This window comes from Podarcis liolepis (genome assembly GCF_965112155.1).
Source record: "Podarcis liolepis genome assembly, chromosome: 4".
Classification (NCBI taxonomy): domain Eukaryota; kingdom Metazoa; phylum Chordata; class Lepidosauria; order Squamata; family Lacertidae; genus Podarcis; species Podarcis liolepis.
The window spans coordinates 43,964,132-43,979,147 of NC_139558.1; the positions used below are offsets into that span (position 1 = coordinate 43,964,132).

At 40.4% G+C, this 15,016-nt stretch overlaps 1 protein-coding gene across 1 annotated transcript in view; it reads left to right on the plus strand.

The window, feature by feature from the left end:
- Nucleotides 1-9,295, plus strand: part of PDK3 (pyruvate dehydrogenase kinase 3) — a 40,373-nt gene extending 31,078 nt beyond the window's left edge. Inside the window, exons 10-11 of the mRNA XM_083502159.1 lie at nt 3,185-3,298; nt 4,308-9,295. Coding sequence (XP_083358285.1) covers nt 3,185-3,298; nt 4,308-4,451 — 258 coding nt within the window. The 3' untranslated portion in view covers nt 4,452-9,295. The remainder of the gene's footprint in view (nt 1-3,184; nt 3,299-4,307) is intronic.
- The last annotated feature ends 5,721 nt before the right edge of the window (nt 9,296-15,016 follow it).

Consider the following 15,016-nt stretch of genomic DNA (forward strand, 5'->3'; position numbering starts at 1 on the left):
GCTTCATGCTATCAACAATAATTGATCTAGTAGAGTAGACTGACCAAAGAATGCGGTTCCAACTCTTGCTTTTTTCGCATCTCCTATGTGTAGAGACTGCTGTGAATAACAATCTCAAGTAATAAACTACCATCAGAATCTCAGTACCACTGAGCAGTGACTGGGATATTGCAGCACTAACTGCCACTGTAGAGATTCATGAAAGACTATCAACTTGCCTGGGTGGCTTATAGATCACTGTCAGTTCCGCTAATGTAACTGCATCCTTGGGAGCAAGACAAAATCCACATCCTCCTAAAGTCTCTGCAATCAGATTTGCTGTTCATTAGTGCATGTTGTCAAAATGGCTTTGTACTGTTGTGATTTTTCACTGTTTCTCAAATTCAAAGAAAAATTCTTTGACCTGAAAGCTTACTGATGTTCAAGCAATCTAAACTTTGAAAGGGAAAAAAATGGCATTATAATATATATTTATTTACTATATTTTTGGTTCACTTTCTGTAGAATAGAATCTAAGCATAGGCGCCGACTCCATGGGGCTTGAGGAGGCCCGAGCCCCCTCAAAAATTCGTTTGGGGGGGGCTCAGCCCCCCCCAATAATCTCAGGCGGCGGTGGGCGCGTCCGCGGCTTTTATAGGGCGCCCGGCGCGCACCAGCTCGATAACGGGCAGCGGCGCGGCGGGGGGCGCCGGGCCGGGGGAGGGGGGCGACCGGCCTGTCTCCTTGGCAACCCCATTGAGCAGCGCCGGCTCCCCCGGGAGGGCCATCCCCCCGCGCCGCCGATCGCCAACACCGCCGACGCTGTGGCTGCCCGAGCCCGAGCCCAAGCCCAAGCCCAAGCCCAAGCCAGTCAGTCAGTCAGGAAGGAAGGAAGGAGAAATGGGGAGGGAGACGAGGGAGGAAAATTGCGTGCAGGGTGAAGAAAGGAGAAGGGCGAACGAGACGAGCTTCCAACCCAAAAAAGGGCTGGAAGACTGGGAGGATGCAGGATCGGGAAAGAAAGCGACGCCTTCCCCGCCCGCGACGTCGCCCGCTTGTCATTGGCAGCGCAGCGGGCGCCCAGAGGGGCTGGGCACCGGCGCAGGGCCGCTCCGCAGCCGCGGAGGACAGCTGCGCGGCTAGCAAGGTGTGCCGCGTAGAGCGCGGCCCTTGTGTGGCCCGGTGGCCAGGCAAGCTCGGGCGGGGACCCCCATGCAAATCTAAGACGGGAGAAGAGGGCAGAGCAAAGGGGGTCCCTTCCCCAACCTCCGGCTCTGAGACTTCCCTGAGCCCCAGAAAAGCGAAAGGATTTTCTCTTCTTCTTTTTTTATAAATATTTTATTAAGTTTTCAAATACAAAGTTAGAAACATACACTGAAGAAAAAAGTAAAAGAACAAGAAAAAGAAAAAAAGAAAAAGAAGAAAAGAAAACCAACCATTCAACACATTTTTTATATAACTAACTGGACTTCCTCGCATCTCCCTTACCCTGCATTCTTTATAATAAAGATATCAGCAAATTATTACCATGTTTCGTACCTAATTTTGTACTTTTCAAATACTATACCTCTAAATTTAACATACTTTTCATCAGTTACTTATATCTTAAATTAAACATAGTATTACCTTAGATTTTGACCTTTTCTTACTTAAAATATAATTTCCTGTTTCCCAAATCTAATTGCTGAAGCTATAGTTTCCGAATCGTGTAAATTTTTAACATTCATACAACTTATATTGTTTTTGTAAATAGTCCTTAAATTTTTTCCAGTCCTCTTCCGTTGTTTCTTCTCCCAAATCTCGGATTCTGCCAGTCATTTCAGCCAGTTCCATGTAGTCCATCAATTGCGTCTGCCACTCTTCCAGTGTGGGCAAATCTTGTGTCTTCCAATATTTTGCGATAAGTATTCTTGCTGCTGTAGTTGCATACATAAAGAAAGTTCTATCCTTCTTTAACACTTTCTGGCCAACAATGCCCAAGAGGAAGGCCTCTGGTTTCTTGGGAAAGGTATACTTAAATACCTTTTTTAACTCATTATAGATCATTTCCCAGAAGGCCTTCACTTTTGGACAAGTCCACCAGAGGTGAAAGAATGTCCCTTCAGCCTCCTTACATTTCCAACATTTATTATCAGACAGGTGATATATTTTTGCAAGCTTGACTGGGGTCATGTACCACCTATAAATCATTTTCATAATATTTTCCTTCAAGGCATTACATGTCGTGAATTTCATTCCGGTGGTCCATAACCTTTCCCAGTCCTCAAACATGATGTTATACCCAATATCCTGAGCCCATTTTATCATGGCTGATTTGACTGTCTCATCCTGAGTGATTTTCTCTTGAACCTGCCCTCCATCCTCTTGCAGAAAACTCTTTGCCTGCCCTGCCCGTATCTCGTTTTTGCTTTTTAATTCCACACACGCACCCTTCGGACTTCGTGGCAATCGGGCGCGCGGGTGCGTTTCCTAAGAGAGTGAGGACCCCCGCCTCCTCCCCACCTGCTCCCTCGCCAGCCAGCCAGCCGCGCGCCCTAGCCAGAGAGCCCCGGCCGTCCCCGTCGCGCAATCGGCTGGATCTCCCTTCAGCAGGCCGTGCTCACAACTCGGCCCAGGGACCCCCAGCAGCGGATCTCCGGCTCAGCTGAAGAATCCGGCAACAAGCCCCCTCCTCCCCAATCGCTCCGCCGAAATACACTCCAAAACCCCCCAGATAGGCCGCTGGCCGCCAAGTCTAGTGGCGCCCTGAGCGAGGGTCTCTCCCCAACACCGCCACCTCGAACTGCGTTCTCCCGGCTACCCGAGCGAACCAGCGGCAGGACCCCGGTATGGGCCCCCCCAATATTTTTTATAAGTCGGCGTCCCTGAATCTAAGGAAAATGAGAAATCAAACATGCAGTAAAATAATCATATTTAAAGCCAATACACATTAAAAGTATAACAACCTGGAAATGTGTTCAGAAATCGAAGAAAAGTCTTCACCTTCCAGTGAAACATAATTGAATGACAAAGAAAGCTGCCCTTTAAATGCTATTCTGTAGAACAGGAGGCAAATCTTTTGTTCCTTGTGCTACTTTGTTGACAGCATTCAGAGCGGGGTGTCATTCTCAGTTATTAGAGACCAGAGAGAAGCATTTTAGCAAAGACATTCTGTAAGTATAATTGTTTCATTTTTAAATCTTACATTATCTATTTTTTTCTTTAGGCTGGCTATGGTTATGGTCTACCAATCTCTCGTCTTTATGCTAGATACTTTCAAGGAGATCTCAAACTTTACTCAATGGAAGGTGTGGGTACTGATGCTGTAATTTATTTGAAGGTAAATACAATGACTCCTTTAAAGGGAGTGTTATTGGCAAAGCTGTATTTTCTTCTGCTGACCCTAAAAGCTTCATGGCTAACACAGTGCCGGATTTAGGACGGTGTGGATGGTTCTCCCATACAGGGTGCCGAGCCAAGGGGGCACTAATCATCATCATCTTCATCATCAATAAAGCCAACCCTATGTATGGGTACCTACTCAAAGTTAGGTCCCAGTCAGGAGGGCAATTGAGTTGCATCAACTATGTCATAGTGGACTTGAGAGCATGCACAGAACAGAAAGTTGAGAGCCCCCCTCCCCGCCTTCTGTTCTGTACCTGCTCTCAAGTGCACTAACTTTATGAAAAGTTAAGGGAAGGAGAGGAGAGGAGAGTGGTGATCAGCAAGCTCTTGTGAGGAAGTAGTTTGTGATTCTGCCACCAGCTGATTGTAGATGGTGCTTTGATAGGCGAGTCTTGGGACAGTGTGTTGCAAGTCGCAGTTCAGAAAGCAATATTCAGTCATCAGTAACAACTGTCCAAAAGGAATTATTGTGAAAATAAGAAATATTTGGTGTTGGGGCAAAATTAGTCTTCCCTCAGGGTGCCATGTTACCAAAGTCTGCCCCTGGCTAACTAGGAACTCAGCTGCTGTGCTTCATTCTTTGAGTATGTGTATTAGAAGTCATAAAGAGGGCTTTAGCTTAACATAATTGGCATTGCATTATTCAACAGTAGGTAAAGCTGTATGTTGCCTTTGATGTCAAAAACCTAAACATTTCTTCACAATTCTTGACCCTTGAAACTAGATATGCAATATCCTTTTCATAGCAAAGTTCATTCATCCTTTGTTTAATTAAACTCTTCTTTATAGTAACTCCAAGGCAGGTAGCAAAATGTTTCTAAATGAAACAGCATTGCCAATTAACAAATATTGGGATATTATATCCTGGATGTAAACTCCAGGTTTGTCCTCCTTGTAAGTCTGTTCCTGAAACTTGATCGTGTTACTTTTTACCCTTTCTTTAGGCTCTTTCCAGTGAATCATTTGAAAGACTTCCAGTTTTCAATAAGTCAGCCTGGCGACATTACAAGACCACCCCAGAAGCTGATGACTGGAGCAACCCTAGCAGTGAACCCAGGGATGCTTCCAAATATAAAGCGAATCGATAACTCACCAGTGTTTTCTACCTGGATGACAACACTTACGTTCAGAAATGAGTCTCTGCTTTGTTCCAAATCCCAAAATCCTCTAATCCACAGTAGTCAATATTTCCCTAGAAAGACCTGTTATGGGACTGAAATAGCAAGAACAGAGGAGATTTTCAAAGACTGACATCATGCATTTTTGGTGTGAATTATTATAAATACTTTGCCAAAACATGCTTGGTTAGTTGAGTCACAAGTGACAAAATGGATTGCACTGTGATTGCAGTTAGATTATACAATTGTATAGTTAAAAGGGTACTATTTTTTAAAGGTCGGTTTCTAGTCCTTTGTAAGAATTGGCAAAATTGTTTTGACTCCCTATTTGACAGTAGTGTCTTACACAGCAATATAATGTAACACGCATATTCTACTGTAGTTGAATGTGTGCTTAAACTCACATTGCTGCATTTTTATATGGTACTGTGTAATCCTACATTTAGAAAACAACTATGGGAGCTCTTCTGGTCTTGTCACCAAAACCAGTATACATGCTTAGTTCTTTCAAAAGTTATTCTACTTTAAAGTGATTCTTTCCACAATTCTAAAAGTTCATTTCTTTAGTGTTTACCAAACTTTCATGTAAAGCACTGAAACTTTGCAATAGATATCCTGAGGTGCTTTCTTTTTTAAATACCATAAAGAACAGTAGCATGCTCATCAGTTTTGGGTACCTGAAACAATTCCTACTGACCAGGAAGAGAGAATTAATTTGGAATGTGAGATTCAGCACAACAAATATACTTTGTTGTAGGGAAGCACATCAAGAATCAACCAGTAAACAATTGGGGGGTCCAGCTAGATACTAAAAGGAGGTTGGCTTTAAGATATTGGTCGTTTCAAACCCATTTAATAGTAAAACTAAAATAATTTGTAAAAGGATTTCAAAAATGACGTGAAACCTTAGTAGACTAAACATTTGAAACACTGAAATAACTGTCTTTTTAAAAAAATGTTTCTTCCAAGAAAGGACATTATGCTGAAAGCTGAAGACCTGCTTGAACGAGTCATTGTCCCAACTACTGCATCTGATACTAAGGCTCTAAAGAGAGTAGAAGCATGGGTTCTGGCAACACCTTTTCACAGGAGCAAAGCTAGAGTGAGGAGTGAGGGTATCAGAACACCAAAATACATTCCTCGGTGTCTGTGTATTGTATTTGTATGTGAATTGTTTTGACAGAATATGAAACAGAATTTCTAATTAAATGCAGTTTGGTCTGTAAGGAAGACAAAGAGAAAGTTATGTTGACTTAAATTTTCAAGTAGCTGGTAAAAGCTTCTATACTATTCTTTATTCAAACACAGTAGAATGCTTAATTGGCAATTAAATCTGAGTACCCCAATTCGAACTGAGACATCTGAAAAGCATTACTCTTAAACTTACTGGGTTTGCATACCTTTGTATGAGTGGCTATTATATGCATGAATTTTAACCATGTTTATGACTGTTTGCAGTGTTTGCACTTATATGTCTTTCTGAGCAATATGTTCAATCTTTAAACTCTGAAAAATACCCTCATACATGAGATCTATGTACATTTTCAGTGACTCAAAATTCAATTAAAGGGAAATCACCTTTAGTATGATTGTCAAACTGATAAAATTACAAAATATAATAACTGCATACAAATATGACCAGCATATAGATCTCCTAGTTTATTAGTGTGTAAAGACTGCCACTCTTATTTGGAAGTCATATCATGGTACCTTAATCTAACAATGAGGTGGATAGGATTTGCCATCAATAAGATGTTTATTATTTCTTAGCTTTTAACTTGGGCATGATAGGAATGGAGTAGTCATTAGAAGGTATATTCAGGGGGGGGGAATCAATTCAGTAATGAGTACAATTAGATTAGAATCAATTATTGCAAAAAAATTCCAAAACACCAAGCAACAACAGTAATAATAATTAAGCACATTTTGAGTGTTCACAATGCTTTGCATACTTGATTTCAGTAAAATGTGGCTATGTAGTTACAGTAACTCAAGCAGTACTTGTACTGTCCTTATTACCACTGTGTCTTACCCTTGGTAAGTGAGACAAGCCTATTTGAAAGTCCTGGCTAGACCATTCTTACCAAACCTGTGACTAATCCAGTGGTGCATTATCTGTTTCTTGATTACTGGATCAAAAAGACCTATTAGATCCCAGATAATGGGACCAGCTTCTTCCTCCCAATGTTACATACTTATTTGCAAAATGGTGCATCAGAGATGATGCCTGGGGCCTTTGATGGCTAAGGAGACTTGATTCTCTATCACTGCTCAGTTGTAGACACTCTGTGCTGCCCCCAGCAGTGAACATTAGTGTCTAATTCTATGCTCTTGTGTGCTGATGCAGCAGCTAATAAAGTAGGTCTGTAAATCACATTGAGTTTGCATAATAAGCTAGCACATTGATTAGAAGAGAGGGGCAAATTCCATGAATGTTACAAGTAAGTATGCTTGGGGAGAAATAAGGGGGGGAGTAACTATTACAAATGAATCAACCCACATTGAATTCAAAGGGATTGAAGAATGGAGTCTGCTGATAACTTTTTCTTTTTTCTAATTATGATTTGAAAGTCACTTTAGAGTGAAATAAACTGAGAGGATCACTAACACTGAAAGCTTTTAAAGCAGGAAATGTATCCCTTAACTCTATATCATATATATTCCCTTAGAAAGCCACAGAAATACTGATGGCTTTAGCAGTTTTAAGTAGGCACCTTCTGCTCTTCTCTGACTTCACTACACTGTGAAGTATATTGGAATATATTGACTGTAAAGAAACCTTACGGAGCGGTTTCTGGGGAGGAATAAAAGGGAGCTATTGTCTCGAAGAGATTTAAACACACAAGTATGTTTTTCTCCTGAACAGTTAATTGAAGGATTTAGATTAATCCAGCAGCCACGTCAAAATTGAGCTTTGCCACAGCTGTGTAAAAGACACTCACTGAAACATATATAGTAGTTGCAAATGGCTTACAAACTACAAAATAACTTTTTAAAAAATGAGAGATAAATATTGTGCCCATTTTATTGCTAACAAATAAATAAGGCTGCCTTAAACTTCAAAATATACCAGTGAGGTAAGCAATAAAACTGGTTCTCCCATCCAGCCTCTTTGTAGAATACAGTAAGCATTTTTTAGTAATACTCAAATTTTGATACCTTTTTTTTACTGCTTGCCTTTTGCTGTTAATTTATTTTAAATCATTTGGATACAAGGCCCTGAAAGGTGCTGGACTGATGATACATTGTCACAGATTATGCAGAAAGTTGGTAGTAGAGGTTACTTTGGTTAATATCCCCAAACTCGTGCCCTAATTTTTTTATACCTTCTGCACTATAACCCAACACTAGTCCACTCTTGTGTGAACATGCTAAGACGATCTAGCAAATTGTGTGTATGCAGCCTGCTTCTAAATGCAAGGCTGTATTGGGCTACTAATTTATTACTGGCATTAGAAGTGGAATATAGCAGGACCTTTTCAGTCCTGTTCTAAAACTATACAGACATGTTGGAAGCAGTTCCTCTTGAATTTCATTTTCCCTATATTTGGCTAAGGCAATGTGTCAGTGAAGCTGCACCCCATCCAAATCTGGGGTCCTCTGGGGGTGTTCAACTCACCCAGTCCTCAAAAAGCAGCACATAAATCATAATCTCTTACTGTTCTTCTCTTCCCTCCTTACATGTGTTTTTATGGGAAGTTTTATGGTGGATGTGGGTGCGCCGTATAGCTCATCTCCTTGAACTCTAGCATTTTCTATCCAAACAGAATTGGAGAAAGTTATCTGCTGCTCACTGGGTGCTGGGAGCAAAGACACAGCATCTGGAAGTATGTCTGAGACAGAAAATATTTTCCATATAGGAAAGGTTTTATAGGGAATGGAGCTGGCAGTGGTTGGAACACTAAGCTTCAGCTGCCAAAGAAACAGGATGCTGCAGGATTATCATGTCCATCTATGGTCTGTTTATCAAGAGTTACCACGTTTCTTCCTTATGGGCAGCAGCAATAGCAGTGCCAAACCTTGGCAAGTATGGGAGGAGGGGTTACCTGTCTTGGAACCCTCCCCCTCTGGGGACATTGCCCTCCCCACAATAGTCTGAGAGCCTAGGATTTAGAAGTATCACAAAGTTCCTTCCATCATTGCCTTCCCAGCTGAAACTGGTCTCCCAAGTGCGCAATTTGTAGGTTATCCCATAGAACCCATAGTTTACATCTGCTTTATAAACCACTTTAACTCTGGAGTAGGCCTGCTGAAATAAATATAAGTTTGTTTTAATGCAATTACCTTGTAGTGAAGTCAGTTGAGGATGATTGCTTACAAAAGCCATTTATATGGTATTTTAGTTTTATTAGAACCAGACTTGGAGAAGAAAAACAATTTGCTGCATATTTATTCAGGTAGAATGGCTTGAAAAGTTCGTAGCAATGGTTGAACAGGAAGAGAAAGGAGCATGGCTCAACATGTATGCACTGCATGCTGAACTTCCTGGGTTCAGTCACTGGAATCGCCAGCTACAAAGGTCATAGGAAAAAGTGATGTGAATGACCTCTCCTTAAGAAATTTACTGCCAGAAAACTGAACTGAAACGGACCAATGCTCTGACTCTATGTAAGGGAAGTTCATTTGAACTTGATTGGGTTACAGTATAAAAGAAGGGAATTCTCAAAAAGTCACTTTTTGAGGTGTTCTAAGCAGATGGATTTCTTAAATGCTTCCTGTAGCTAATGTTAGAATTCCAGATCTGCAGTATGCATCATTTAATTGTAAATGTTGCTTCCTTGTTTTTCACTGTGCAATAAAAAAATAAAATGAGATTCTTTGTCAGTTTTATGTATAGCTTTTTTTGGCTGCAACAGGAAGCAAATTTGCTTTGAAGCTAACCAACTGAAAACTGGACTTCCCAGTAAACATTTTAAGATCGAGATGGCTCACACTTATTGACAACTAAATTGGCTATATATAAAATTATGCATATTGTATACCATTAATTTGCCCTATATATCTGAGTTTTCTGTCAAGATCCTCGGGATTTTGGTTAAATAAAATGAGACATATAGTCAAATACCAATACTGAAATACAAAATACTTGAAACCTTTCCCATAGTCTGATTGACCACAATGAGAGCAGATTCTTCTTACATTATGAAAGGTACATGTGTGTATAAATTCTGGCTTCATTCAAACACAAGTGGGGTTTAGTCCCTTGCCACCCTTTGAAAAGCTACATTTTATAAATGTCTTCATCCTTTATAACTGATGAAATTTGTAAGTATTTTAAACACCTTGGTTGTTGGAAGCAGTCCTGAAGTAAGTTTGTTACAATGTGAACGAACTTTGTTATGAAAGGTGCTCTGATGGTAAGGCAAAGACAGAGTACTGCTAAGTTGTTTCCTCCCCTCAGACCTGTAAACACTGGAATCTTGCACATATTTAAAAGACAGTAGTTTTTTGTGAAAACATTTGAAAGCCCCCTATCTCAATACATGCCAAAAAGAAGCTGCAGATTTAGGTGTTCTGCTCCCTCAGTTCCTGTCAGCCATTTTGTTAACGGACAGCAAAGGAGCTGCCATCTGGACAACTCCCAAAGAAATTTCCTTTGTTCCACAAACAGGAAGAAGAAGCGGGCAGATCAGACAAGAAGCCAACATACAGTCGACCACAGGTGAGCGAAAACAATATCCTTAAATGAGAGAGTTGCAACCTGGCTAGGTATACCTGCACTCTTCAAAGAACACTTTCTCAGCTAATTGCCTCAGATTTTCTTTAAAAAAGGATTATGAGATTGTCTGAGAGCTCTCCTAATTACATGGGTTGAACCATACACCAAACCAAGACATCTGGCTGACTGTAAGAGTAGCCGACAGTTTGGCGTCCTTTGAATCACTACCTCACAAGGGATGTCAACCTCTAGGCAGCAGACAGCATAAAGTGCTTGCTAATATTTCTGTACAGAAGGTATGACTCAGCAACTGTGACTGGATAAAATAATCTGACAACAGTTAATGGAGAATTCACTGTTTTGGATTGGCACTGTGGCTGTGGAAAGCTTACCTTTCCAAATAATTATCATACCATACTTGTAGCATTTTGTTGCTGGATAAAAAGATTATTTCCTTCTGTTCTCGTGTGCCCTGCCTGTGTCCTTCTGAAGCAGTGTTGTTTACTATGACAGTCCTAGAGTCACAAGTGTGTGTGACATTACTGGAGACAGATGCTGTACTTCTTCGTCCCATCTTGAAAAGGCCTACATCATTCTGAGGCTTTCTGTTTTGTAGGATTCTTTATTATTATTGCTCCTGGGGCCAAGCACCATCTAATCCATTCAGTAAGCTCATGTAAACTTAACTTCTGGGGTCCATGCTATAATGCTACACTCCTTCTGGCAGCCCCCACAGTTTCCCTTTTCCTGTTGAAATTTGATAGTTGTGTGCTCCTTTCTTTCTGGCACTGGAGCCCATAGCATTTCTGTTTTTTAAAAAATGAATACAATTCCTGTGCAACACTGGGGCCGGCCCTCTGATGAGGCAGAGTGAGGCAGCTGCCTCAGGCAGCAAGTGCTGAGAGACTGGGAGGGCACAGAGCTGTGAGTGCCATGTGGCCTGCCCTATATCCCCTATACTAACTGGCTGTCCTCAAGTGCGGTGAAATATTTCCTTTCACCAGTATTGGAGTAAGATTCAACTGCCAATCCAAATGACTTCTGTAAGTGCCTTGGGCAATGGTGCCATCATGTCCTTTCCCTCAGGCAGCAAATGTCTTGAGCCAGCCCTGGTTAGAATAGTTTAGACCAATACTAGTTCATGGGTGGGTAGACACATACACACACGTCCCTTGGCTGGATAACTCACAGTTTCTAACTTGGTCTTTGTGTTAGTTTATTGGCCATTATCACCACCTTAGCAGTGTCAAAGCTGTGATCTAAAGAAAATGTTTCCTTGTGTGTCTAAGGCTGCAATCCAAGCCCGTTTACCTGGGATGAGCCCCATTTAATTCAATAGGGCTTTCTTCTGAGTAAATCCATAAAAAGTGCACTTCTCTAGTAGTAGAAAACCTGCAGTGAAAAACTACCGGTATATGTGCCATAAATCTATCTTTTTAGGTTTGTTTTTAATTTATGTAACGCCTGGAGAATTTAAGGCTGCAATCCTATACCTACTTATATGGGAATAAACCCTGTTGAACTCAATAAGCCATGCTTCTGAGCAGACATGGCTTGGATTACACTGTAAATTGTTGGTTTTTTTAAATATCCAAGGATGTTCCAATGACTGTGGAGGCAAAACTAAACTAGAAAAAGCTTTTCCTGCGCAATTCATTTTCCAAGAGGTTAATCAACCTTAATTAGACATAGTTAGACTTTTGCCAGATACTGTAAATCAGAATAAGATTTAACTTCACAGAGAGTAATATATTCTGATGGAATGTTTATTAAGCAATTCTGTTAAGAAATAATTATAATTCAACCTCAGGAAGCTTAATTGCTATGAGTGTTTAGTGGATTGTTTTTCGTGTCTAAATTATTTTTGTTTTGATAATTCGATTTGAATAGAGATGCATTTTGTCTTCCTGGAGTTTGCTGTTTTTATTGAGGTGAGGAGCTGCAATGCATATGAAATTGATGTATAGTTTGAATTTTTTTTAGAAAAACCATTACAAATAGTCTAGCTGATTGGTTACCTTTTAAAGAACAGACTATGCTTATTTTCATAGTTTATTGATTGCCATGGTGCCGTGCCCTAAGTAATAAATAAAAACCATAGGAAGTTTCTAGCTATGCTGGTCCTATGGAATCAAAGCCATTAAAATGCAACACCTCAACGGTAGATAACTTTTTATTGCTGTGAATCTTCACAGCTTTCCTCCAGGTAGCACTTCTGTTTCTTGGGATATCCCATTTTCCTAGCACCCATAACAGCAATGCATGGTAACTGGAGAAACAAACAAATTTTTTAATTTCCCCCAAGCTGGTGCATTTGCTGCCACTCTGCGTACTATGAGAAATGTGGCTGCATGACTGTCAAAAGACAGCATCTATAGGATTGTGCTTGTGAAATTACTGTTAGTTATAAGCACAGATGCAAACAAAGCTGCCTAATATCATGTTGTGGACTTTTATCAAAATGGCTTACTTGAGGCTTGAATTCCTTAGCACCAGTTTATCTAGAATTAATAACATTTTATAATATATGCCGATGATTTCTGCTACTGAAGAATCTTTCAAACTTTAAACATAGTTCAGCTGCATTCATTACCAATTTCTTATAGGAGTAGTATTCAAATGGACCATAGTTAGACATTTAAGCTAGATAACATGGAAAGCAATGCACATGAAATTGGTTTCTTGTTTGCTTCTTTGCTAGCCTGTTCTTGGTTCAGGTAGTCATGGGCAGCACGGAAGCCAGAACAAGGTAAGTAAACTATGAAGTGTGCCTTGTCCTGCGACCTCTCCTATTACAAGTGGTCCCTTTTGAATCCTAGCTACTATTTCTATGTATTAACTACTTGGGCAAAGATTGTACTGTGATTAGCATTCGCTTGACTTACAAAGAGCCTGATTAAGCTAATGATCATCCTTATGCAAGAAATATTTTTTGCAGCTCTTTATTCATATCTGTGGTACAGTATGAATATTAAAAAAACTCCCCTTATTGGTTCTATTCTGAATAACATTATGCACACCTGAGGCCCTTCAGACAGCCAAATCAGAAAAGTCAACTCAGCATAAATCACCTCCGTAATGATGAATAGCTTTACATCTTAAAATAAGTATCAGATCACATTTGTTGCCGATTTGCATAAATAGGATTTTGTTGACACTTGACTTACTTAATCGTAAATTGCAGTGCTCCGATTTCTGGAATGTCTGCAAAAACTGAAACTCCTTGACTTGTAAATTTGTGGACAGCAAACATTCTTACAGTCCTGGAATATTATTAAAAGGGTATCCTCTCCTTTGTCTTCTTCCATACTGTGGGATTTGAGAAAAAGCCCCTTAGGACGCAATATAGGTTCTTCAACTAAATTCTCTTGTTGGTGTTCCAGCCCATCAGCATTTTAGTGATCGGAAGCATGTGATAATGAATCTACTTTTCATAAGTGGATGATAGCTTTTATCACTAGCATTTAATTTGTTACATTGACTTTTTAATGAAAGAATTTGAGAAACGTGATCAGAGATTTATATAGCAGTGATAAAAGTTTTCCCCCTGTAAATTGCTCTACGGCATTTTGCAACGTTTATAAATTAAATATCTGGTTGTCTTTCTCTTCGGAAAACTGTATTTGCACTTGAAGAGGAAATAGTGAGGTAGACTAGGCTAATACATTAGGAATCAATGTATAAAAGTCAAGCTCACATCCACCTTGAGCTTTGGCTCTGGGAAATTCACTGGTTCCAGAAGCCTAAGAGTGTTTCTGTGAGACATTGCTTGATAGTTCGGCTTTGAAAAAGGGTAGGTAGACACATTGGCTCCATGCTACCTTTTACATGCTTCTTAGATTATTTTGATTCTATATATTCTCCCTTCTATCATGTGGTTGTTGGTATCTTTTATGTGAAATAAAACATATTCCTCACTTTACCATGCAGTGAGGTATTCCAGGGGCAATTCCATAACAAGTCTCCATTTCAGTGAAAAAGTGTCTGGAGACTTAAGGGACCTTGGTGAAATTTGCTTTATTTATAAATACACATACAGAACATGGTGATGACAAGTACACTCCTCTAATTAGGTAGTGTAGTTGCTGTCTTGTATCAGATTCCCAATAATTCCTGCAGCCATGTTGGCTAATAGCTAGATTTCCCAGCTCACCCACTCTTCTCTTATTCTTTGGTGTCTAAACCACAGAGCCTAGGGCGTGCCGATTCGAATCCTGGTGACAGGGTGAGCTCCTGTTGTTTGGTCCCAGCTCCTGCCCACCTAGCAGTTCAAAAGCACATCAAGTGCAAGTAGATAAATAGGTACTACCTCAGCGGGAAGGTAAACGGCATTTCCGTGTGCTGCTCTGGTTCGCCAGAAGCGGCTTAGTCATGCTGGCCACACGACCCAGAAAAACTGTCTGTGGACAAACGCCGGCTCCCTCGGCCAGTAAAGCGAGATGAGCGTGCAACCCCAGAGTTGTCCACGACTGGACCTAATGGTCAGGGGTACCTTTACCTTTTTATTTATCACTCACTATGCAACTTTGTTTAAATAATAATAATAATAATAATGCTGCAATTTAGCCTCTGCAGCCCGTTACTTCACTGAAAATTGTGTGGGGTGAGAAGACCTACTTGTGATGGATTGTTGTCGGTAGCCTTGCAAAATGAGTTGACAGCTAAGTAAAATATTCCCATCCTTCTGGAAACTTCCTGGCTGAAAAGAACACTACGTGCGCTTTGATTTAGAAGAGATAGCAGCTTCAGGATAAAATGTAAAGATTTGTTGGACATGACCATACTTGGTGTTCCTTGTCTGTAGCTGTAATCCAATAAACAAGTTTGGACTCTCCATGTGTTTTAAGAAACATCTCTCCAGTGCCAACAGAAATGA